Source organism: Anser cygnoides, chromosome 2 (genome assembly GCF_040182565.1).
Source record: "Anser cygnoides isolate HZ-2024a breed goose chromosome 2, Taihu_goose_T2T_genome, whole genome shotgun sequence".
Lineage (NCBI taxonomy): Eukaryota > Metazoa > Chordata > Aves > Anseriformes > Anatidae > Anser > Anser cygnoides.
In genome coordinates this window covers 41,894,314-41,919,271 of record NC_089874.1, presented here as the reverse complement: position 1 = coordinate 41,919,271, position 24,958 = coordinate 41,894,314, and the positions used below count along the sequence as shown (strand labels likewise).

The 24,958-nt window shown below is 39.6% G+C and overlaps 1 protein-coding gene across 4 annotated transcripts in view; it reads right to left on the bottom strand.

Annotated features, from left to right (window-relative positions):
* Positions 1 to 3,233: 3,233 nt before the first annotated feature.
* Positions 3,234 to 24,958, bottom strand: part of LRRC3B (leucine rich repeat containing 3B) — a 178,969-nt gene continuing 157,244 nt past the window's right edge. For 3 of the 4 annotated variants that reach the window (XM_066991922.1, XM_066991923.1, XM_066991921.1), the window contains one exon: positions 3,234 to 13,158. In XM_066991922.1, coding sequence (XP_066848023.1) covers positions 12,216 to 12,995 — 780 coding nt within the window. In that variant the 5' untranslated portion in view covers positions 12,996 to 13,158 and the 3' untranslated portion in view covers positions 3,234 to 12,215. The remainder of the gene's footprint in view (positions 13,159 to 24,958) is intronic. The other variant, XM_066991920.1, reaches the window with a different exon arrangement.

Sequence of the window (24,958 nt, the reverse complement as noted above, 5' to 3'; positions counted from 1 at the left end):
ATAGCAATACTAACAAGTTCTTAATAAGTCATCTGAATGCACACAGACTTCTCACCTTTTCTACCGCCATGTCTTTGTAGTGTACTAGAATGCTTTTACAAGAAGAAGGTTTTCATTTGCCCCTGGTACTTTCTAGTTAGATTATAACTGCTCTTTACTAGCCTTGCTTTACTGCCCTTGCAGTGCAGCAAAAGATGTTTTTAATATTGTACCACATTACTCTAGGGAAAAAAAACAAACAACAAAAGTCCTATTGGCCTTCACAGCCTTTGGGCTACAAGCCAGGAAACACTGCTGCCTTTAAGGTGGGAGAGGAGTTCATGTAGATGCTTCTTGTCCTTCTATGCACTGATGAAATTGTATGACCCTTTTCAATATTCACTGGTGATCATAATCAAAATGAGATTCTCTTTGTTATCTAGCAAGCCTTGAAGCTCTCATCATTTGAGTGGAGGAACAAATCCCTATTCTTCTTGTTCTACTTAGCCCTGACAGCTTAAGTTTATGATGAAAGAAACTTGTGCCAACCCAAGCCCTTGTATCAGTATCTTTCCCTCTGACAGTAAATCCCAGGCACAACTGAAGTCGGAAAAACAAAGAGCTTTAAACCAGCTGGACCAAATATTCCTCCCCAAATACCCCAGATTTCTTTCCCTCATGCTCAGTGAATATGCTGACAGTTAGAAGTGTGTTCTATAAAAGGACCTTCCTCATGATAAATGGGAACAGCTCCTTTCATTTTAGTGGAACTACATTAAACTTCTGCACGTAAGGATCTGACCCTCTACTATTTTCTCTTACATCTACTTATAAAGCAGTGAAGCAAGGGTAGGTGGTCCCACAGCAGATGAATTTTTTAAAAGGACAGACAAAGCAGAGGGAAGCATGAAAGGGATGACTTGATTTATATAGCCTGCTCCCTCCTTCACTACATCTTCTCCGTGTCTCCAAAGACATATACAGCTGGTTTAAATGCCCTTCTGTGGGAGAGCAGAGCATGGATATTATTTACTACTCATTGTCTGAAAAGAGAAATACCTCTCCTCTTTGAAGTTGATGTGTGTCTCTGCCACCCTGCTCATTGGGAACCAACCTTGCAGTGTCCAGGAGCAGGGCCAGCAGTGGGATGTCCCCTATCAACCCAGGTCCCCATGCCAAGGAGGCCTCAGGGCTGATGAGGAAGAAATCCCCTGGCTGGGACAGGTAGGACTGGGCAACTGATCTCCTTAATCAGGAGCACGAGCATCCTAACATCCCTCTCTCCCAGCACGGCCTTGATCCCAAACAGGAGCAGTGGCAATGATGTTATGGGAGGTGGAAAACAACTTACTGCATCAGCAAGGCTCACGGTGACTGAACAGGGGAACTTCTGCATCCCCCTCTCCCTTCTCAGCAGCTCTCTGAATAATTGAATATCCCCACACAGAGCATCCTCACAAGGTATTCGTCTTACCTCAGCCTTTCCCACCCTTCCCTCTCTGCAGAGAGCTCAAGGCTTCTCCCAAATACAGATTACCAGGTTACGTTTTTTTTCTAGCTTTCCAGGCATTCCCATAACCTCTTGCATCAAATCAGCTCCTCCATGATCTACCCCAGCTAATCCTTCAGCCTTGGGAGCACAAGGACCAGATTCCCGCTATCCTTACCCTGCCCAGCTACCTGACCACCTCATAGGAAATGAAGTCTACACACAGAAATATGCAACATCTGACAGACAGGCAGATGCCTGTCCACATTGCCACTAAAGGACACGGAGAACCCCCTGAGCATAGCTGTCAGGTGACCAAGGCCTGTTTTGCTCAGAGGCAGGTGCCCCATGGTTGGGCAGGGATGCATAGAGAACTTAGCTGACTCTTGGCCTTGGGGAAGTGGCCCCAGGTGGAAGCATCCTGGCAGGCTCAGATATGATTTATAACACGCAGTAATAGTGTGTCTAAATTATGGCAGTGATAAGTAATGATTTAATTATTGTGCCTTCATTTTTACAGAAAAGGTTCCAGTGTTGGGCAACTAAGAAAATGGAAGACTTGAAACAATCAAGAACTTTTTGTATCAATACTGAAGTAGCACATGATCATGGGGAGCATCCTCTGACCCTCTCCCCACCCACTCCTACAAGCCTGTGGATAGGTTTCTCAGGGTATTGCTGCCACGAAAGTCCACCATCTCTGTACACACTAATGCACAATGTGGGGCATTTTAATTCTCGGTTTCCTAAATACAAGACTGAGCTGAGTCAAATGAGACTGCACCCATGCGAGTACACGCACATGTGTGCAGACAGGAGGCTGAAAGAGCTGAAGTCCATGAGTCATGAACCAATGCAGTTTTCCGCAAGGGGTAAGAGATGGTATTTCAAAGCAAGTTCATCAGGAACAGCTTCAGCAGGCTTGCTGAGAGGGGTGCCATCAGCCCACTCTCCAAATTGTGAGCCAGATGATGACCTTTCACGGGTATCTTTTCAGTTTGTACTGAAAAGTTTGTTCTCCATTGAGTTCCATCCAACACGTGCAGCAGAAAGAGCACACTGTCAGACACCTAATGCTGCACTCACGTACCCTGAGCAGCCATCACCCATATGCCTCTACCAGCTAAATCTGACTGCCACACCTCTAGTCATCGCCATGTTGTGTCAGAACAAATCTACCGGCATCAGAAGAGAAAGCATTTCAACACTGATTAAAGACTTGCCTGCAGGATTTTCCAAATGTAAAGTGTATTTAATCATTGCATTTCAGTGGGTTTTCAGAAAAAGCAGCTCATCTATGTATGACTCATTCTCCTCAGCCCAAACCATTTGTTCTCTGTGTATGGCATCTATTTAATGAGGCAGTCAGGGGCCAGGCATGAAATGTGTGTCGGGTCTCCTCAGGTCCACGATTACGTACCATTGTGTTTTTAATTGAGGTAGTTTCCATGAAAGACCATTCCTCCATCCCCTCATGACAGCCTGAAAATTCAAAGCTTCTTTCTTCCAAGACAACTTTTGCTCACCTGCACAGTGCTGTTCACGGAGTACACAGTGGTGCAGAACAGCAGTAATTGAGGGCAAATACTGGAATACAAGCATTTAAACAATAATGGTGGTTATTTTCCAGAAGCCGGCTGACTCCAGCAATTTTGCTATAAAGTAACTTTGTGGGTGATGCTGGATGAACCCCTTACTGAAAGCTAATAACATGCAGTCAACCTGCTTAAATACCTTTTTTTTTTTTTTTTCCACTGGAAAAGCCTAAAATTGTACACATTCACTTTCAGATTGCAGAGAGGTCTATGTACAGCCAGACACAAAAAGGCACCATCTGTCTTTTGTCATACAAACAATAAAAAATTAAGACAATTGTCACAGTTGTTGGCCACCAGTATAAGGAACGGCTAGTCCCTCTTTGCTGCTATGAAGTGTGAGGGTGCACCACTACAAATCTGTGTGATACCATTATGTAGATGTGAAACCCACATTAACTGCCAAAGCACAAAAACAGCCACCATAATAGTCACTCAGTTCACTCTCTATCAATAACTCATTTATTCTCCAATAACCTGAACCCACTGAAGGCAATGGCAAAACTTTTGCTGTCTTACATTGAGTTCTGAGTGCATTCCTGGATTTGGGAAGGAAGTCTGCTAACAAATAAAGCATAATATCAAGTTGGGCCGGGAATTTTGGTACATCACAATGTTAGAACCCAAGATAGAGATTTCTTTTTTTATATAAAAATAATTTTCATTGTTACAACTTGTTTCTAGCACGATGTTTTCAACTATATTTTCAGATTTGCTACAGTTTTTGAAGAGAAATAAATGTTTTAAAGTATTGCACACCTTGTCTATTGAAAGAATACATTTATATTTTACCTAGCTCTTCTAAACAGATCTTTTTCTCCTTCAGAACTTCAGAAATAATACTTTGTTCATTTATTGATCAGCCATTAAAAAAAAATATCTTGCATAGGCATATCTCATTTTCTTTGTAAGAAATCCTACTATATTCATCAGTTCAAGAATCTTGTAAAAAACTTGAGAAAAGAGTTCATGCTCATCCATGCATGTATTTCACAGTGAAGCCCACCATTCATAGCAACAGGAAACATTTTTTGTTAAGAGAAAACAAGCTTGTTGAAGATGAAATGTAAAAATCTAATGTAAAAATCACTCATGGGAATGTTATTCAACAACAACGGTAGTATTAAACAAGAAAAGAATAAAGAGAGGGGGAAAAATTCTAACATTTTGACTATAACTGTGAAGTGGTCAGACGTCCCCTTCTTGACGAATCAAACTGGCTTGGTGTAGTGCAGTGTTGGAGAGTTTGACTGCAACAAGAAAGGGGTAAGAGGTTTTGTCTTCTGTAATAGCAACCAGAACCATAGCTGCTGAAATACAGGAACAAAAAGATGTGTGGTTTGCACCTTATACAGCTATGTAAAGAATACAAAAGGCATTATCTACCTGAGAATCTGAAATCTCTCCAGCAGGACATTAATTCAACAACAACTCTTTTCCTTTGCCACTAAATTTAATTAACAGCGTACAAAAATATTGTCCAGAGAGCTTATTTGTTGCACTCACAGTTCTTCTTTCAGCCCACATGAAATGTCTCCGTGTTCTCTGATGCCAATAGCTCCATCAATAAGTCTTTGCAGAAAGCAAATGTTAATCTGGCTTAGGTAGAGAAATGAAAAATTGGTAAACCATGAAATGCAGTGTTGAGCACAAAGCTAATCCTCAAAGGAAGAAACAAGAATAGACTGTGCTAGGACCTTTTTTATTTATTTATTTATTTATTTTTTTTTATTTTTTTGTCCAGCTTCAATTTAAGAAGAAGACCTGAAAATTCTGGAGTTTGTGTTTCCTTCCCAGTTTTTTCCTTGCTTCTTTATATTTATAACTTTCAGAGCACATCTGAAAGAATATCAGAATATGGTCTCATAGCCACTCTTATTTAAGGAAAATGATAACTTTAAATGATTTTTTTAAAAAAATGCAGATAGACATACAAAGAAACCCAGCATTTAACATATGTTAAAATTCAATCATCTTCTTAATATTGTTTGGTCAGATTTGCTTTGGAAGACCTATTTTTGCAAATAAAGATGGAGCTATAAAAATCTAGCAATCACAAACTTTGATGATAAGACAGAGACTAATAATTACAAGGGGTAAAGATATCTAAACAGACTGTTCAACATGGGACTTTTTTTCCCCTTCAATGCCCAGTTTAATCTGCCACTTACAGGCTTTGGAGATTGTTGTGTCTTTATGAATACTACATGCAAACTGCCCCACTGAACAAGCAGGATGCTCACAATGTGCATTTGAAACCTCAAAGCAGCATTAAGAATAATGCATGTTTGAATTCCCAAATACTTAACTGCTTCTCAAATTTCCCAGCAATAAGGAAAGCTTAAAAACATGCATTTTTAATTCTGGAGCTTTTGCTGGCCTTAGCAGCTGTATTCAGACTCAGAACCATCTCAAGAAAACTCCTGTAAGGGGCATAGCTATCTCCTAGGAGAAAAACATAGCCAAACACTTTGTAGTGCCAAAAACCTACTCATTAACAAGTGCAGAAGGGAGAACAGATCCAGGGACACTAGTCACGTTTCCACTCTCCAGCTTTTACAAACAGGACTGCTTCTTATGAGCTAAAAGGCATTACATCATTCACTCAACTATTTTTCCTACTAGAAAATTGTATTGCTTTTTGTGAGCCAGAAGAAAAATAAACGATGGCTCACAAAGGTCTACAACAGCTTTACATGGCAACTGACAGGTTTGACTAATGCTTTCAGAAAGGGAAGAGGATAAGCCATGCCAGTCATCCCATGTTCTTTCCTGTTGTGTGCAGCTGGTGCTGGGACTACTGAGGGCACCATGCAAGGCTGAGGATGGAGGTGTACTTGGCTCAGAAGCAGCATGAATCACACCTTTGAAGCAATCTATTTCATGGCTAAATCCAAAAGACTTCCTGTTTTATCCACATGCATACATGTATCTGACACACTCATACGCACATGCAAACCTCAGGGAAGTGTGAAAGAATGTGAGACATATGGATGACTTGCATGCATACATACTCACATATGTATAGACATACATTAAACACATACTTCATATATTGACATAGTATGGCATCTAATCTGTATTCAATGCTTGCTGGTTAGCTTCACTTCTCAAATTAACTGACTTGTAGACCACCCAAAACTAAAGAAGCCAAGATATTGCCCCATCACTTTGAAGTGCTCATACTTTCATTGTATTGTCACACCTGAAAAAACAGGCAATGATGAAGGGATTTCTATGTGAAAAACAAAGCTTTAGTGTTGTAAGAAGAGCCTATTGGGAAATCCTTTTTGAGTGGACCACAAGGTGGGGTGTAAGAGTAGCATCAAAGCACCTCAGGAACGACTTCCAAATAACTTTCCCATAGATAACAGTGAAAAACTGCCACTGCTTCAGTTAACACAGTCTTGGCACAACTCAACAACGAGTGCCTGAACCCTGCCTGGCCGCTAGTGCTGCAGCTCACAGTGAGGATTTGTCAGTGGTTAAATGTGGTTTTGTTTTTCCTGGGTTTCATTCCCACTCCATATATGTGAAACTCCTTGTCTGCACAAAAGCCCCTACACTACAGTGTGTCTCACTAGGAGGGTAGTGCAGCACAGTTTGCTTCCCACTGGACGTGTGAGAGCAGTGGTGCTGTAAAACCAAGTTCACCTTCCCTTCTTCAAGAACCCAGTGGCACCTCAGGCAGAACAGAACTGTAGAATCACAGAATGGTTTGGGTTGGAAGGGACCTTAAAGATGCCCTTGTTCCAACCCCCTGCCATGGGCAGCGACACCTCCGACCAGACCAGGCTGCCCAAAGCCCCATCCAGCCTGGCCTTGAACACCTCCAGGGATGGGGCATCCACAGCTTCTCTGGGCAGCCTGTGCCAGTGCCTCACCACCCTCTGAGAGAAGAACTTCTTCTTTACATATAATCCAAATCTACCCTCTTTTATTTTAAAACCATGATCCCTTGTCCTATCACTATACCCACCGACAAAGAGTCCCTCCCCAGCTTTCCTGCGGGCCCTCTTTAGACACTGGAAGGCCGCTGTAAGGTCTCCCCAGAGCCTTCTCTTCTCCACACTGAACAACCCCAACTCCCTCAGTCTGTCAACAGAAGCACAGATGTGAGCCTTTCGTATGGAAGCTCTCCCTGCAATGAGCAGATCTGGGGTTCTCTGACCTGCAAATTTTATCTGCACCAACGTTAACATTGTTAAATACTTTTAGTGACCACGACTTCAATAAATTTATGGAATCCCACCTTTTAATATGTGTTTTCTTCACTACAGTATCTTGTGTTTTATCACTTAAACACATGCTCTGTAACAAAAAATATATTAAAAAACAAAAAAAACAAAAAAAACTGGATAATCCTTAATCAGTACTGCTCTAATTTCTGATCAGTTTTTTGTGTTCTGCTCCACATTTTACCTTCTCTTCCTCTGGCATTTCACCCCCATGCTGAAGAGATCCAGACTGTTTGATCTGTTCTCCTATGGAAACCACCTCAGATTCTTCACGAGTTACTGCCTTTCTCCACATCTTCTAGATGTCTCCACTTCTTCACATAGTTCTGGACCACAGATTTATGGTTTTGGAGATGAGCAGAACTCGAACCGAGTCTGATGTTTCAGATATGAATTTCTCACAGATTTTATGCAGTGGTTTGTAGTGTTGTTCCACCATGCTGTTTGGCTGTCTATTTTACTCATAATAATTTCAGGTGTTGAAAGGCTTCCCACTGTGCCTCCAAGACGTTTCTTCCATGTGATTATAGCTAATTTAGAGACTATTCTTGTGTTTGTAGCAAAAGGATGTGCCCTCTGCAGTGCTTCGCAATTATTCACACTAAAGCCAGCCTTCATTTTATTATCATCTGATAACTTAGAAATGTGAGAACCTTCTGTATTTCTTCACAGTTAGCTGTAGGTTGGACTGCCCCAAGTAACTCCTTATCAACTACAAATATTATCAGCACGTTATTAACTCCCTTTTCCAGATCATTTAGAAATATCTTGCACAGTAGTGGACCCAGTCTGAGATCTCTGGGACATCTCAAAAATTTTGGTAACCATCCTCCTTCAAGAAAGCGATTTCTTCTCACTTTTGGTTCTTGTCTTTTAATCCCTAATACAACATCTTTTCCTCTTCTCACATGTGCTTCCATTTGCATTCAAAACATTTACCCAAACACAGTGCTCCTGCAGTAACTTGATTAGCTCTCGGCCCTTACAGGATTCATGTTTCTGATATGTTTGGAACTAAAAAGTTCTGATTTGTTTTTTATTTGTTAGCTTGCTCCACCATGTAAAGCACCTGAAAATTGTTCCTTCCTCAGCAAAGCATACTGAAAGATTTGTTGCCTGTCAGGCACCTTTTTCTCCTCAAAAAGACCAGTCAACGTGCCTACCACCTATTAATGCTGTCTGTTTCCTGCTTCTTGCTTTGGAATTATAAATAATATATATACATATATATATATATACACACATATATAAATAATAAAATGCTTGGAATAAAACCCATCCTTCGATGAGGAGCTCCCAGCAATGATGAGCTCCCCTGGAAACTGCCAAAGGGATGTCAGCCTCAGAAAGTTAGGGCAATGTTGAGGCAAAATCTTGCTACTGAAGAAAACTTATAACATGTATTAGTGGTGAAGGTATTTGTAGCTAATTCTGCAAAAACCTGATAACAGAATAAAATAAGAGTATATAGAATGTATAGAGTAAATATATCAAGTAGATAGAATAAAGTATGAGTATGAATATATTTAGCCCAAATACATCATCACAGTTTTCAACTGCAGAGTGTAGTAACACTACAAAATTAGCCGAGAAAATTCAACTTTAGTTTTAAGAAAAAAAAATATGCTGAGAGATATCTTTTAACATTTAGAAACAAAACTTTTTTTTTTTTTAATTAGGATAGTGAGATAAATCTCATTTAACCTATTGATCCCAAGCCCTACTTTTCCTGAAGTATCTTAATTAAAAAAATTAACAATCACAGAGTTATGCATTTCCCTCTTAATTTTCTGTCATAAGCTGTCTCCTGTGACTACGGAAACATCCATTTCCTCTCATCTGTATTTATATGCGAATGTGTCACAGCTAGAAACACACTGATTTACTCATTTTTGAGTTAAACAGTTTTGAGAAAACTCCATAAAATATTATGCAATCAAAGCTTTAAAAGTTTTTTGCCATTGACTTCAAAGGGCAGGGCTTCCCTACACAGAGAAGCTTTGGACAGAAAGGTGTGTAGTAAACATGATAAAAACATGTATCTTCTAAGGCTAAAGGTTTTTAACTTTTCTGTTTCTTTTCATTGAAATAAACAAGTGCAACTTAAATACTTGAGTTGTCATGAGTACTAGCACTGTTAAATACTTGAGTTGTCATGAATACTAGCACTGCTATGTCAGCATAGCTGAGAACAGTGATTTATTTTTTTCCCCCTCATCAGTGAAATTCAGCCTGAGGAGTTTACATCTACCATCTACTTGTTAGAGCATTACCTTTATTTTTAGATTTTAAACAGAGATTTCAGTATTGGCTTTAAAAGAAAACAGTTTTGTGATGAGATGTTTGATAGGGAATCTACAACGGAAAATCATTTGACCCAGAGAACTGACGTGAAACCAGCCTTCCAGAGCCATTCTATTGAATACAGTTTAGCTGGGTTCAAATTGGTTTTGCTCAGGATTTATAACACCTGGGGTCAGAAGCTCAGCTGGTGTAAGAGTGCACCAGCTCCAGAACCGATCTTATGGATCAAGTAATATGTTGAAAAAATTGGAAAAACTGAAGATAAATTATTTAGATAGCTTTCTCAGTCAGTTTGGGTGAAGAGAGTTGCTTGTTTTCATTTTAAATAAAACCTGCTTGAAAACAAATTTTAAAAATCTGCAAGTGACAGACACTAAAGATTTTTGTAAACATTTCTTTTTAAATCACTTTGTCCAAATTTTGTGGGGGAACTCCTGTACTTAGTTCTGAATAAAGAGCACTACATTCCAGAGTAAGTCAGTACCTCCTGTTTACTCTCTTCTTTTAGCTAGTCCTCCCTGCTTTTTCCAGAAGTAGTATACTAGCTGACATCCAAAATATTGCATGAGCAGCACAGCAACAGAAACAAGACAAATTTTACCCATAAGGAGATTTTACAGAAAATAAGAGAATTGGATCAAGGAATGAACTTGTATCCACCTATTCAGAGGCCCTACAGGCCTCTGTGTACCCTCTCATGGATATGTCCTGTTGGGCAAGTTTTGTTATACTATTAATACAGTATAATATTTTATCTGATCTCTTCAAATTCACATTTGTATTTGCTCCAACCACTTTTGGCTCCTGCAAGAAGTCACATAGAGCTTGTGAGGATGCAGACAGCACTTCTGCAAAAGTGGAAATTTTGGTAAGACAGAACTTGAAAAACGAACTGTATAAAATACAAACTAAACAGGATGCATAATTAACAGCCTCCTTTCCTTAGAAAACATTTTTTTTTACTTTGGGGATGGCAGAAAGCAGGTATTTTGGATGGACTCTGCCCTTTACAAACATTAACATTCTCTTAAGGTTCCAAAAATGGTTCATCAGAAATACCAACGGCTTTTTGAGAAAACAGTGCACACAAGTGGAGTCAGTCAGAAGAACAACTACTCTGGACTCTGGCCAAAAAGATGAAATAAAAAGTTGACTCTGTGCACATTTGAAAAAAAAAAAAAAAGTCTTTTTTTCCCCTGTTGTCTCACTGATTTATAATAGATTTTAGAGGTGGTATTTTTTTAACAGTGTTCTGAAAGAAATAAGATAAATAACCTTGTGCCCTCTGAAATGTAAAAGAATACACTCATAACAGCATAACAGAGATAATGGATAATCTAATGGGAGATACTACTCTGGAATTTTTTGAAAATTTTATGGCTGTCCTTTCAAATTTTTTAATCCACACTGCTACAATCTGTATTCCAGTGTTAGTGAGACTGAATTTATAGGGACCCAGAGATAAATGTCCTTTATCACCATAATAAAATGATAAGAGAAACACATTCTTGTGAATTTGTTCCCTTCAAAAACTTTATCTATGAGAATAGAAAATATAAAATATACATTTTATATTCAAGGCTGAGTTTAACCTCATGAGCTTTTTATTTTCCTAAGCATTTATCCATAAAATCATATAAAAATATCTTGTCTAACACACAACAGAATATGCTCATCCTATATATTCAATTTTACTTTGTTCAGCCTTTTTAAAAATATGTTGCATCCAAAAAAATGAATCCACTTTTAGTTATGAGCCCATATACAGATGGACTAATTTTATTTATTTTTTTTCTTTTTCTTCCCATCACGGTTGGTGCTCTAGTTTGAACAGTATGACTAAGTTTGCTCTTGCCATCCTGCTGCCCTCCCCAGCGCTCAGGACATCTGCTTGAAGCTCATGGGTGGCAGTAAGTGGGTGTAAGATGAAAACTAGCCCCATTTCCCTACTTAACTCTCTTTCGTGTTCTCTAATGTTGGACCTTCATGTTGGTTTCTCCCCAGTACTGCCAAAACACTCTCCAGGATCCTACCTGAGTTTCCATTCCCTTCTCCTGAAGTCAGGGCATTCTCTCATCACAACGAGCAGACCACAGATGGGCCACCATTCACCAGCTCTTCACCTTGTGCCCTGGGGACAGAAGTGCCCTTCGGGGACTCTCTGCTCCCAAACTTCTCACAGTCCACTTCATTATCGCTCTCAACTTCCACCTCATGAGCATTGATCAAACTCAATATGCTCTGGCACCAGACAGGTTTCTGATCAATAAATTACTCTGTTTTACATGGTTCAAAGTTAAGCTTTTATTTGGTTTTTAAATTAAAAAAATAAATTTCATTATTAAATAGTGGAATGGGTCTAAACTAAGGTTTACATATTAATTCACTTGCTTTAGGATACCAGAGAAATAATTAAAGTATACCACCCAGACAAAACTCTGTTAGAAAGCTCAACAGTGGCGTAATTCAGTTAAACAGGAGAAAAAAAAAAAAAAGAAAAAGGAAAAAAAAAAGTCTTAATGTTTACAATGAATGTTAGAAGTAAACCTCTGGTTTTAGTGTCATCCAAATCTAGTTTCCATCGCAAAGGCAGTCATTGTATTCAGAATACTATACCACAGTGCTAATGTCATCGGCTTCATCTGGTTTCTTTTGCCTGCTTGGCAGGGATTTCAAGTACTCAAGGTGCCTCCTTGCATCCTCCTGATTTTGACGGACGTAATAAACCACGTATGAGATCACCATGGTGAACCAGCCAAACATGGTGACCAGCATGGCGTAATCGGTAGTCTTTTTGGGAAGGTTGCAGAGGTCGGCATCATTGGCAGCATTGAGGAAAGGTCTCCCGGCATGTTCATCCAGCACGGAGGTCTTGCAGATGACGTTGTTGGCTGTCTCGTGGTTGGAAGCCATGCTCCTCAACACCTGCTGCAGCGTGCAGTCACAGTGCCAAGGGTTGTTGGCAATTCTGGCTCTGGCCTTTAAGTTGTTGAAAGCGTTTTTGTGCACGCTTTGAATCCGGTTGTCAGACAAATCCAGAGTCTGCAAGGTTTCTGCCACCCCTTTAAAGGCATGTTCATCTATAAATTCAATCCCGTTTTTTGATAAATTGAGGACTCTCAGTTGGTGCAAGTCCTTAAAAATCTCATTGGGGATAGACGTTATCTGATTGGAGTCCAAATAAAGTAAGACTGTTTCTGGAGGAAGATCTCTGGGTATTTCCTTGAGGTTTGCATTGCTACAGCTGACATTTAAACCTCCGGAGTGAGAACAGAGGCAGCCTTTCGGGCACATACTGGCAGAATGAAAGCACAGTATCATGAGGACAAAACTTTGTAAGAGCAGACACATGGAGAGGGAACGAGTTAGCCACAGGTCTACCAAATGCATGCTGGGGTGTCAGCATAATCACACAACCATTTCTCATTCAGCCAACAGTGGTGGGAAAAGGATCGGCAAAGCTGAAGTGTGGCTTCATTTTCTTCGGTGGGATTAGCAAAAAATGACTAACGTAGGGACTTCCTCATCGTCAATACTCTTCTTAAAAGCATACCTGCAAAGAGGAAGAGAAGTTCCTTATACCATAAACTCCAATCCCAATTTGGTTTAAAAAAATAGAAATAAATGAAGGCAAAGTGAAAGGCAATACCAAATAAATGATCTATTATGCTATCAGTGCAGCAGAGTATTTATTCAGGTACCTCCTATTAGCATTAATCTGAGTTTAGTGCATAAATCCCCAGGACACTTTTAAGAGGATAGACTATGCTCATTACAAATTACACAGGTTCAGGTTTTAATACTTATTAGAGGAGGCACTGGTTTGTTTTTAAAAGCAGACTTTTCTAAAATACCCATAAAAATAAATTACATTTTCCCTTGCTAAAGTAGAAGGTGCATTAGCAGGAGTTAGGAGTTGGATCTCCAGCAAGTGACTGGTAAGTGAGGAATTTGTGATGATTAATGTAAACTTATCTTAAAAATAATTTATGTTATTTTAAGTACAAATCATAGTTAAAGTGTTTCCTTTCTAAGGTACCTTAAAACAACAAAAAATTACGCAAACCAAATAATGTTAGAAGACACCACAAAAATCCATCATCTCCTTGTTTTCTTCCCCTATTTCCTTCTTGCTTTTGAATGCTTATTTCCTGTACCTCATAGTAGTTTGTGAGCTACTGTCAAGACCCACGGACATAATTTCTACTACCATTTTTCTTGAAAATTTTCTTTACATTTAAGACGGAGAAAAAGAAATAAATACAATTGCCAAAAACTCAATCCCCAAACCAAGCAAACTTCACATAAAACTATGTGCAAGCCAATCAAAAAAATTTTTTCATGGCATTTAATTTGCTAATAGAACATATGAAAAATAGTGTTTCTTCTTCTCTACTTGCAACTTGGCTTAAAAATAGTAAATATCCAGAAGCTTTTCCATTTTCTTCTTTAATTGGAACACAAATACAAAAGTCTAAAATGCTGACCTATAAGGTTTCAAAGACAACCTCATTTATTTTTTCCCTTATTATGGTAAACTATGAATTTCTAACCACACCAGGTCCATTTGTTTTCATGTGCATGCCCTTTGTCTCTGTAGCAGCTTGGATATTTGCAGCTTTCATGTTATATTTACATATAAATGAATTTTTTTTTTTCATACACACAGTGTAGTCCACTGAACAATAACATCCCTGCAGGGAGGATGTGTGTAATTGTACAGGAAGAAGAAGAAATTGTATTGCAATTATATTTGCCTGCAGAATTCACATACTAACTGCATTTTTTGGCACATCAGAGTAACATGGATTAAACGTGTCATGGAATCTTTCAAACACATAATGCACACTTTATTTAGCCCTTTTGCTGAGGTTTAGTATGTCAGCAACCCCACAGGAAAAAACATCTTGAGAGTATGTACATTATGTGTGATTAGTCCAATGCTACGGCTTGGGAATGACAAAAGTCCACCTCTCACTGCAATTTCCTGTATCACCACCACTTTTCAACATATTTATTGATCAAAAGAGAGATTGCCCAAGAGCCTAAACATAAAGTTTATGCTCTGGCTCCGTAACACGGAGATCTTGTACCATAAAGTTTCATTCTTTTCTCAAAAAGAAAGGAAGTTGTTAGCCATTTCTCTTGTGAAGTTAACCCTGGAAAAGCAAAACCATTATCAAGGGAAGTAAGCACAGCACAAAGAGCTGAAGAGCTCCCTGTGAGGAACGGGAGGTGAGGCAGCATCTCCACAACCAACAGAGAGCCCTGCATGACACATGTGAAACAGGTTTTACAGAAAAGAAGCCCACTGCACTGAGTGCATCTGTGCCATCTCTCCCTATGGCTCTTGGGTCACTTCAGTGTCCGGTCTTCAGATTAGACAGAAATCTGCTACAGTAGGAGATGAGCTACAGAAGTTGTTTTTACCCAGCCTGATCAAAAGTGCTAAGTACTTGCTAAAATGTGCAGCCCATTCGGAGGCCAAGCTGGAGGCGGCAGCTGCTCCCTCTGGCAGCTCCAGGCTGGCAATCTGCTCCTCCCTCCCACAGCCCTGGGTGCTGCGGCAAGAAGGTCTGTCCCCACAAAAAAGCAGCCACCTATTTTCTTTTCCCTTCACATTTATGTGCCTTGCTACCGTGCTGCACTGAAAGAGTAGAAGAGCGGTCCAACTCACCATCGCAGAAGTAGTAGGGATTGTCTCATCACCTACTACTCGTACACAGCAGTTTTCCACCAGTGATACTGCAGGAATGGACTGGGGTAAAAGAGCAAAGAGCTGCAGTAGTCTCCAATGCTTAATTTTGCAGAGGCATAAAAATCCTGCTGTTTTCACCATATTGTGAGGATTAAACATAATTTTCACTTCCTTACAGGCTAAAAAAGACTATGAAAATCCTGATGAAAAAAATACCCAAAAGATAGAGTGTTTTAGCATATAACCTTCTCTACATCTGTACCAGCACCTTCAACAGCAAAAGATAGCATCAGTGACATGGTTATGAATCTATCAGAACTATCTTTAGGAACTGCTAAGACTTAGATAATTATCAGTCCAGACATCAGAAATGTGACACTAAAATCCATGGCAATGCTACCAGACTCAGCTTTTTTGCACAACAATGTTCATTAAGAGCACAAGAGTGTGGGAAAAAGTCCATGTGCCAACCTGAAATTACACCGTGGATCCTGCTGAGACCTCCATAGCACAGCTATGCCACCAAATATACTGTGTCAAAGAAGCCCCAAGCACCAAAGACAATGTGGAATGTCTTCATCCCAGTGAAGACAAGTGAAGCTCTTTTTCTTCAATGTATTAATGTGTTTAGAGTGGAAGGAGTAGGATCATTACAGACTGAGCAGGCAAATGTTTAATGAAGCAATGCATCTTCATAAGAGAATACTCAGTAAATGGGTAAAGAGGGAGAAAAACTCCCACTGTTTTAAGTTGTTAAAAGCAAATATGAGTTTAAACCTGTAATTAACTATCCAGCCAACAAAAACTTAGCTGAGCAAGAATAAAGCTCAGCAAATTCTCAGTAAATTAACTGGAAGCATTCCAATGGGACTCAGTATCAGTCGAGGGAAACAGAGCTTTGTTTACTTCCACAATCAGAGTATCTGATCCAAGGGATATCTGTGGTTTGGGTTCCACCAACAAACCAATACATAGCACTTCCTTTGATGGACAGGCATCCTACCAACTTCAACAATACAAAAGAGAACTAGGATCTGACCTTTTGTAATGCCAAAAGGAAGATTTTTGGCTTCTTGAGTATCTATTGAATTTTCTCGGCCTGGAACACACTAAATAAAATAGAAGGTAATGAAGGTTGGAACAAGGACAAGAGAGAAAAACAGAAAAACTAAAGATTTCAGAAAAAGAGGTGGAAGACAGAATTAAAATAAACATATGAATTAATTGGAAGTCCGCAAATAAAGAAAAAAAAAACATGGAAAAATAAAAAGTAAATGAAGGCACAGGGAAAAGACAGCAATACTACAAGCACAGATAACAGCAAGACTTAAAAAGGCATTTTGTGTACGTTGTTAAAATACAAGTACACACAGAAAACCTAACATATAAGTCAAATACTGCAAGGGTATAAAACTACAGAGTGAAGACAACAAGAAATAATTTTTTAGTCTTGCAGTTTTAACTGGTTTCAAGCTTTCCTCTTCTCATGCTCCCTCAAGACCACTCACTCAGTACAAAGATCCAACAGTGTGGGAAAATGTACACAGCCTGTAATCCTCAAGGAAAGCACATTTGCTCTTAATATACAGTGAGAGTTGTACCAAGTTCCAGGGGTGAGGTACTTGCAGAGGTTTGCCTTTCCAGCAAGCAAGGTGTGTAGACTGTATCTTGGCACCTGAGTACTTAGCATCTGCGATACTACTGATTCAGGTATTTAATTAATAACTCCTCCCCACACAAATTTAGTGAGGTAAAGAAGTAGTAATGCCTCTGACTACTCATCTGGAAAAAAAGGCCTGCAGATTTAGCCAAGTCACACAGAAAGGCCATAACAAGCCTACTTTCAATATTAATTTATGCTATTGTGCCTTCAGAGCACTATAAAGGAAATGTTATAAAGATCACAGAGAACAGCATAAAAGTGACACTGAAACAGACTGAGAATTTTTTTTGGACAATACTAAGACAACAAAAGGCATATAAAAAAAGAGAATCAATCGCGTATTTAGCTAAAGATACCTGACCTAAAAAAAGAGAAGAGGAAAGGCAAGGGGAAATAGTTTTTTTTTTTTTTTTCTATTTTAGAGTGGACACTTTCAGAGTCTATGTGGCAGCTCTTCAGTCTTTACCCAAGTGCTCATACACATGCAAGCAGTTTGTCACTGGCACTCCACATAGCTTCTGCCCCCATTAAAAGTCAGAGAGAAGCAGCTGCCAGTCCCTTGCACTTTAAAGCCAGCCACTGCCAAGTACTCTAAAGCAGAGACCAAAATCAGCCTTAAGAGCTGTCCTACAGTATTTCAAACACACACACAGAGCCTCTCCAGCTGTCAGGATCAGCTTGCATCTCCACCAAGATGAAGTCATTGGAGCCCTTTGCTAATGACACTCTTCCTGGAAATTTCCACCTTCCAAATGGGAGGAGGGAGAAACTCTCTGATTGTTCATCAGGTTCTTTCTCCATACATTGTGTATCTAGATTGCAGTAAGGTGCTCCAAAGATTATTTTCAAGCACTACAAAAAACTACCCAAGCAAAAATTCCTAAGCATTTCTGCTGAGGAAGGATCAAGAATATCACTCTTTTCCTTGTGCTTATTCATAGGCAAGATCTCACAAGATAAAGACAAGGCTGACCTGACCCATTTAATATAAACATACGAATAGGATGATTCCTGTCCTAAATCACAGCAATGAGGGACACACATGAAGTCTGTAGAACTGTATCATACAGGTTCATGCAAACATAAGGCCCCCAGACTCACACACAGTATCATCGCTCCTCTTGCTTGCTGTCAAACAGTGATGGAAGGAATCATCATCAGCTCTCTGTAGTCAATACCACACTGGCCTTCAGTAGACCACAGATTGTACAGACTCTTCAGTGATAGGAGATGGGAGGACATTTAATTGTTGTTGTCATAATGATTCACAAAGAAGCAGAGAATGGTAAATGGAGAAAGATATGATCCTAAAAAGCCATTCTAGTTCCCTAACCCAACTACCAGAGACATTGGGCAAAATGTGCTCTTCTAGCAATAACAACTGCATAAATAAATTTGGGAAAAGTCTGTTTCTTTGGGATGTGTTGTCATGGGACCTCAAGAAAAAAGACAGAATGTGCTATGGCATCAGGCTGCATTGGAAGCACAGACTCCTTTTGAGCACAAAAGACATCAGGAAACATGCTTCTCCCTATCATAGCCCTGTCCCTACCCACTGTGCAGTGTCCCTCTCTTTCCCCTTTTCCTTCTCCAGGCCCTGATAGGCTCATCACAGTTATCTGACAGAAAACTGGAGGGGTCAGTTAGCTGCACCCACCCTCTTGGAGCCCAAACCCAAGAACAAGAGAGTGCAGCACTGCCAATGGGGAACATACAATCCCAGAGGTACAAGAAGTTTTTATCCCCCGGGTGGGTTCAGAAATTGCTCAAGGCTGCAAAGACATGGCAGGAATACAAAGGCATGACACAAAATGAGTTACAAGAAACAAAAGGCAGAAGCATGCAAAATGCCCAGCATAAGAGGGATTGCTGTCCTGCCCCAAAAATACGAGTGATACTAGGATCAACTACTGTAGCACTGGATCCTGGGGGAAGATGGTGAGGGCAAAGGACAAGGCAAGCTTGTGGAGTCAAGCCTGGATGCACAGTATGAAAGGGAGAGCGTAACTGTCAGCCCCCTACAGATTTTTATGTGGATTCTAGGGTCAGAAAGTCTGGCTACAAAGGATTTTCTCTGCTGATCTCTTACGCCAAGAGATAGTTCCATCTCAGGCTTGACCATCTGTGCAGATTCCATAAGCTAAATTATGTCGTCTTTGGCATTTGAGCAACTACTCCATCCTCGTGGTGTGCAAGGAGAGCTGGATGTCACACATGTCTCACTGTGAAGGAAATTCGGAGATAGCAGCTCCATTTTCTCTATCAATAATGTGCTAGAATAATCTCTCTTCTTGTCATCAAAGCTGGATCCCCTAATGAAAAAGATAGCAATTCTCATTCCAGCAACGTCAGTGGGATCACAGCTAACCAGAGATGCTCAGCATCTGGGCCCACAGTTTGTATTTGCTATTACTGAAGGTGCCAAGATTAGAGAGGAATTGCTTGTTATTGGAGCCTATATGCTCAAACCAGCAAGCAAGAATGGCAAGAGGAAAAAGACAGAAGCCAACAGACCAGCCACAGGGGTGGCCTGTTGGCTGTGTAATGATCACTCAATCTGTTTGTTCTGTCACTTTTTGACCTTCAGAAATAACAATGTGGAAGAATTACACACTAGCCAATTTCTGAAGAACCTGTGGATTGTAGGGTCCGGGTACGCATGTCTGTTCTACAGACCTCATCGGCGGTCCTCATTTGAGAACAGACCCCACATTGCACCACAGAGCTCCACATTCCTTGGGATCACAGAATCCACCACAATCATCCCCAGCTTTTCTGCTAACAATGAAGGCACCCCTGTGAGCAGCTGTGTGCCCTCTATGCTGCAGATGGGCTGCACATGTCATGGTGCCGCCCGCCCTCCTCGCATATGACCCGTACAGCCCCCACAGGAAACTAAACTGCTCATATTTGTGTGTACAGCTCTAGTGTCGTCAGAAGGAACTCTCAGCTTCAGTGAGTCCTAGAAGCCTTCAACAGATCCCGACAAAAAAGGCACAACTTTCAAAGCCCAGTCCAACTCCTGACAAACTTCTGTAACAAACTTCTTATGTGTTAACAGTGGAAGTCTCATACAGAATTAGGAAAGCCCAGGAAATAAAGACTCCTATAGGGTTAATTTCTTAGGTATCTGTTGCAGCAAACTTGCAAGTTGAATAAATATTAAAATTTTATAACTAACAATCCATTAAAAGGGAACACTGTAGCATGATTATTGTTCTATCTGACTTCTAGTCAGTTACAGAGATGTTTTATAGCTTTGAAACATCAGACATTATTGTTAGCTTTTTGTCTTGAAGACATTGACTGTCTTGGTATATAGAAAAGACATGCTCATTGATAAATCTAGTCACCAGTTTCTCTGTTAAAATGGGCCTTAGCTTTGCCATATCAAATACTTCTATTTTAAATCAGGTTTTTCAAAATATCCACTGACAAAGAAAATATTCCTTTTTTTAATGAAGTGTTTTCCTTGAGCTCATATTCCTGTAATGCCAGTCAGTTTGTTACTGCATACACACAAACGAGCCTTACTCTCCACATCCAAACATGGCTGTATTTTATGTCTTTGTACTCCTTTCTTTTTTTGTTTTGCCATTAATATAGTCACATAATGCCATACACTAACTTATATCTAAAAACATTATTCTGCAGTGATTCTATTAACAAGATAGGCACAAGCTGGAGACTACAGGCTAAAATTCATAGGTGATTCCCCCATCTAAACACTCCTGTTTGCTGAAGAACTAAGGACAGGACAATTTTACCTGAACCAAAGAGATTTGCCACCACTACTCCCAACCAGCTGCAGATGGCTTATTTACAAAGAATCAAAACAGGAAGATTTCCACAGGAAGAATTATTTCCATGCATCCTATTAATTTCTAGCTATGGGTTAGTACACACCTTCCAGTAAGCTACACACTGGCTTGTCCTGCACACCTGCATGCTGTCTTTGTGAGCAGCTGAACCTCTGGAGGCTAAGAGGGTCTGTGCACACTGGAGGATAAAACCAACGTGAAATCCTGTCTGCCTGGCTGCTCCAAGAGCTGGACAGTGAGGATAACTGTTAGCTGGAGCTGAGCAGGAGCAGCAGGACCCAAATGAGAACACAGCAGTTGTTCCTGATTTCTGTGCTGCCTGCTCACTACAGAAAGACAAGCTTCATGGGTACCAAGTGAATTCCTCCAGACAAACAACACAACCTATAAAAAAATAAAAATACAGCCTGTGTATTGTCGGAGGGGAAGGCATCCTGGCACGCTGCAGTCAAGGGCAATCTCACTAGCTGTGCATACACTCCAAGCTGGACAACTCAGCCCTCTCTCTGGCTCCAGGATACTGCCAGGGAATTCAATTTAGCATCCGAAACAAGAATCTGGCGTCGAGTCTCTGGAGCCAGGGTGCTGGCAACCTCCATCTTTCAGGCGTCTTTCCCTGGCACTCCTTAAACGCAGTGCGGCTGCCTGGCTGTTTCTCACCACAGCTACCTTGAAGGTAGGCAGTCACAATGCTATAAGCAGCAAACCAGGGAGATGCCAAGAGCAGCCTGCAAGGTGCCAGATGATTTAAATTCTCAAAAGAAAGTCTCCAGCAATGGAAGACTTTCAGGATCTCAGAGCATGGCACAATGAAATCCTAAAGCAGTAACAGAAATAAATGAATAGAAGCCAACAGCAAATGAGGTGAGAAAAAAGGGGTGCAAAAGATCACTGATTCAGTGAATAATTGAAATGTCATGATTAATCACTGTGAGCCTGAACTTCAATTAAATAATGGATTCATTTTCTAATGAAATACCAAATGTACTCAAACTATAATATTATCCCTCAAGACAGCACTCAGAATGAACATCAATATTTTGTTCCCCAAAACCTTCCAGTATAGACATCTTCCTAATAGCTGCTCATCATAAAACATTTCTAGTGGCAGAAGCATACTGTATAGGTACAGGTTTATAGATCTTACCCTCTTTTAACAGAGTAATAGAATGGTTAAGGAGAGCCAAATGAACATTTTAAGCTATAATTACTTTCTGATTGTGAGATCACCAAATGTATCACTCTTTATTACGGATTAACAGCTTACCTAATTATACTGTGTGGGCAAATGAATCAGCACTTTAAGATTGATGTGTTGGGTTCATTGTAAAAAATGTATTTGACTTTTCTCCTTTTTCATCTCGTCAGAAATTATTTTATAATTCTCTGCTGATAAATAATTGTGTGAAGCTTAGCAGATTAAGAACAGATCAATGACAAGAAAAATATTAGCCATTATCTCCTATCTTTCCTAAGATGCTTTGCTCTTGGAAGTCTTCTGCGGCAACATATTCCTTGGAATGAAATCTGATACACTTGATGGAAATTAAAGGAACAGATGTCAGGGATGGTCTTAGTTCTCTTTCTTTCAAGCCCTAACAAAGAATGGATACGGTTTTACTCTTCCAATGTCACCATCCCTTGAGTTTTCAACGATGTTTAATGCTGCCTACTTTTCTCAGTTATTGCCTGCATCCTTTTCAGATGATTTAGACTACGAAGGGTTCTCATGCTTTCTCTGAGCAATACACCCTACTGGGAAATATAAACAACATTCTGTATGCCTACCTATGCCATTTGAAAACGGAACCAAAACATTACATATACTTATAGTGCATAGGTAGCATCAACATGAAGTAAGCAAAAAAATAGAAATATAAGAAACAAGCTGAATATCATCAGCTGTTGAACATTGCTCATCATAGTCTTTTCAAGAAATTGGCTTGATGGTCTACAAAAGAATGAACAAAGGCTCAGGATAAGCTGGTCACTCCTCAGCAAACATATCTGTGAAATGGACTTTTTTTTTTTTTTTTTTTTTTACTACTGTATAAGTACATGAAGAACCATATTACAGACACTTAAGGGAAATGCTCCACCACAGACAAATGACTGTCCGAAGTGTTCTCCAAAGCCATATAATTTGTTTCTAGATTAATTATTAGTGTGCATTAGACTCAAAACCATTTTTAGCGTTTAGGATCGTATTCCATCAATTCTCAGTCACATTTTCTGTAACACCAACTGTTCTGTTCTAGCAAGAAAACCCTTTCCAGCAGCAGTCAAGCCAATTCTCCAGATGATTTACACTAGAAAAAAATATTCTTAAGGGTTGAAATAATCTGAAATGGAAATACTTTACCTTTTCCAAATAAAAAGACCCAGAATAAAGTCTATTCTACAGCCTGGTCATGAACTGAATGCACTGATGCCTTTCATGATTAGGCACTGCAGCAGATTTTCAACAAATCTGATAGAATCCAATGTAAAATGTTTTTAACATAAAAGGTCAATTTCACTATATTTGATGATATATTTTTCTCCCATATTATAAAAGAACATGATCCAAGTTTATAAGAAAAGTGACTGGTTTGAGCCATATCCTGACTCTACCCAGTAGCTCATGATGGATGCTCCTTCAACTCAATTCTGCAGTATCATATCAGAGAAAACGTCTTCTTGATCTCAAGATAATTACACTGATCACCTCAATGATTACCAGCATAATCAGTGACAAGTCTTGCAATTTAATCTTGATAACTGCATCTGGTGACTGCAGATGGTGTCCTTGTCCAAATTAAAATCTTTTTTTTCTTTGTTTTGTACATTGTAAATCTAACCCCCAGTAATAAGAATGTATTCTTAGAAACTAACGGGCCTTCAAAGGTACCCCGTTTCAAAGATAAGCAAGCTTCAGACCATCTAGAGACCTTTATTCTACTTTTAAGGGCACTTATTTGGTTTTGCATACTGTTACCTTCAGGCTCATTTGAGGTTCATCCAAATGTTTCTGCAACTTACTAGACAGTGGGAAGAGAGAAGTTGTAATTAAGCTGGGGAAACTGCTGCTAATAAAGTCAGCAAGGCAGAAATAAGCGTGCAAACCTGAAGGGACCATTCAGCAAGGAACATGCTAGCGGCTTTGTAAAGTTGACAACAGTTGCACGAAGCAGCCAGCAAGACAGCTGCTGGTTGCAGTTACCCAGGCACTAGGGAGCCCTAGAAGAAATAAGATGTGTTACAGATTCCAAAGTAAGACAGGCAAGGGAGGAGGAAAATGAAGCAGAACTTGACTAAAAGATGCTTCTTCCAAATGACCCATTGCCACAGAGCAGGTCCCCAGTAACTGCTACAGGTCACTGCAGATGAGACCATCTCTAGGGTTAAACACCTCAAAGGGAAATAGAGATGTGAGCAGAGACAGTGCCACAGACATAGTTTAGCATCCACTTTCATATGCTTTTTTTGTTAATTGGGATCTGCTTTACCTAGTTGTGTTAAACTACAGGAAACCAAGGCTGCTTCTTTCCATGCAAAAAAAAAAAGAGCAATAATCTATGGCACGAGGAATTTAGGAATTTGTAAGGAAAGAAGCCAGGACAGTAGAAGCTACTATTAAAATGAAACAATCTGATTAAAATCCACAAGATGAGACCACAAAGAAAAGCAACATACTTCCACAGTAATTACTCTGTATGAAAAAATATCTGAAAGAGGGGGGAAGAAACCACAAACTAAATTAGCAGTAGGGGACAGTGCTTTAGAAGCACAGCAGTTATTAATTCAGCTCCTTGTGCTTTGAAATAAACTGGGTGTATAACAGAATAACAACAGGACCTCTAAGATGCATACTAAAGTAGAGTAACATATAAAAAAAAAAACTTTAACATTTTTATATAAAGAAAAATTATAGAGTTTGAAATTACCAATTACAAATTCTTAAGTTAAAGTGAAGGCTATATGCCACAATAACGCAATGTTTTATAATAAAAATTAAAATAGATAAGTATCAACTAATTTCAGAAAATGGTGAGAGCAAGTATGGAACAATTATGAGATCAACACACAATTAAACAACTTTGAGAAGACATTCAAATAACCTTCTGGAACCAAGTGACACACTGACTTAACTACAAGCCATTTGGGCTTGCTGAAGAAACTGTTTGATCGG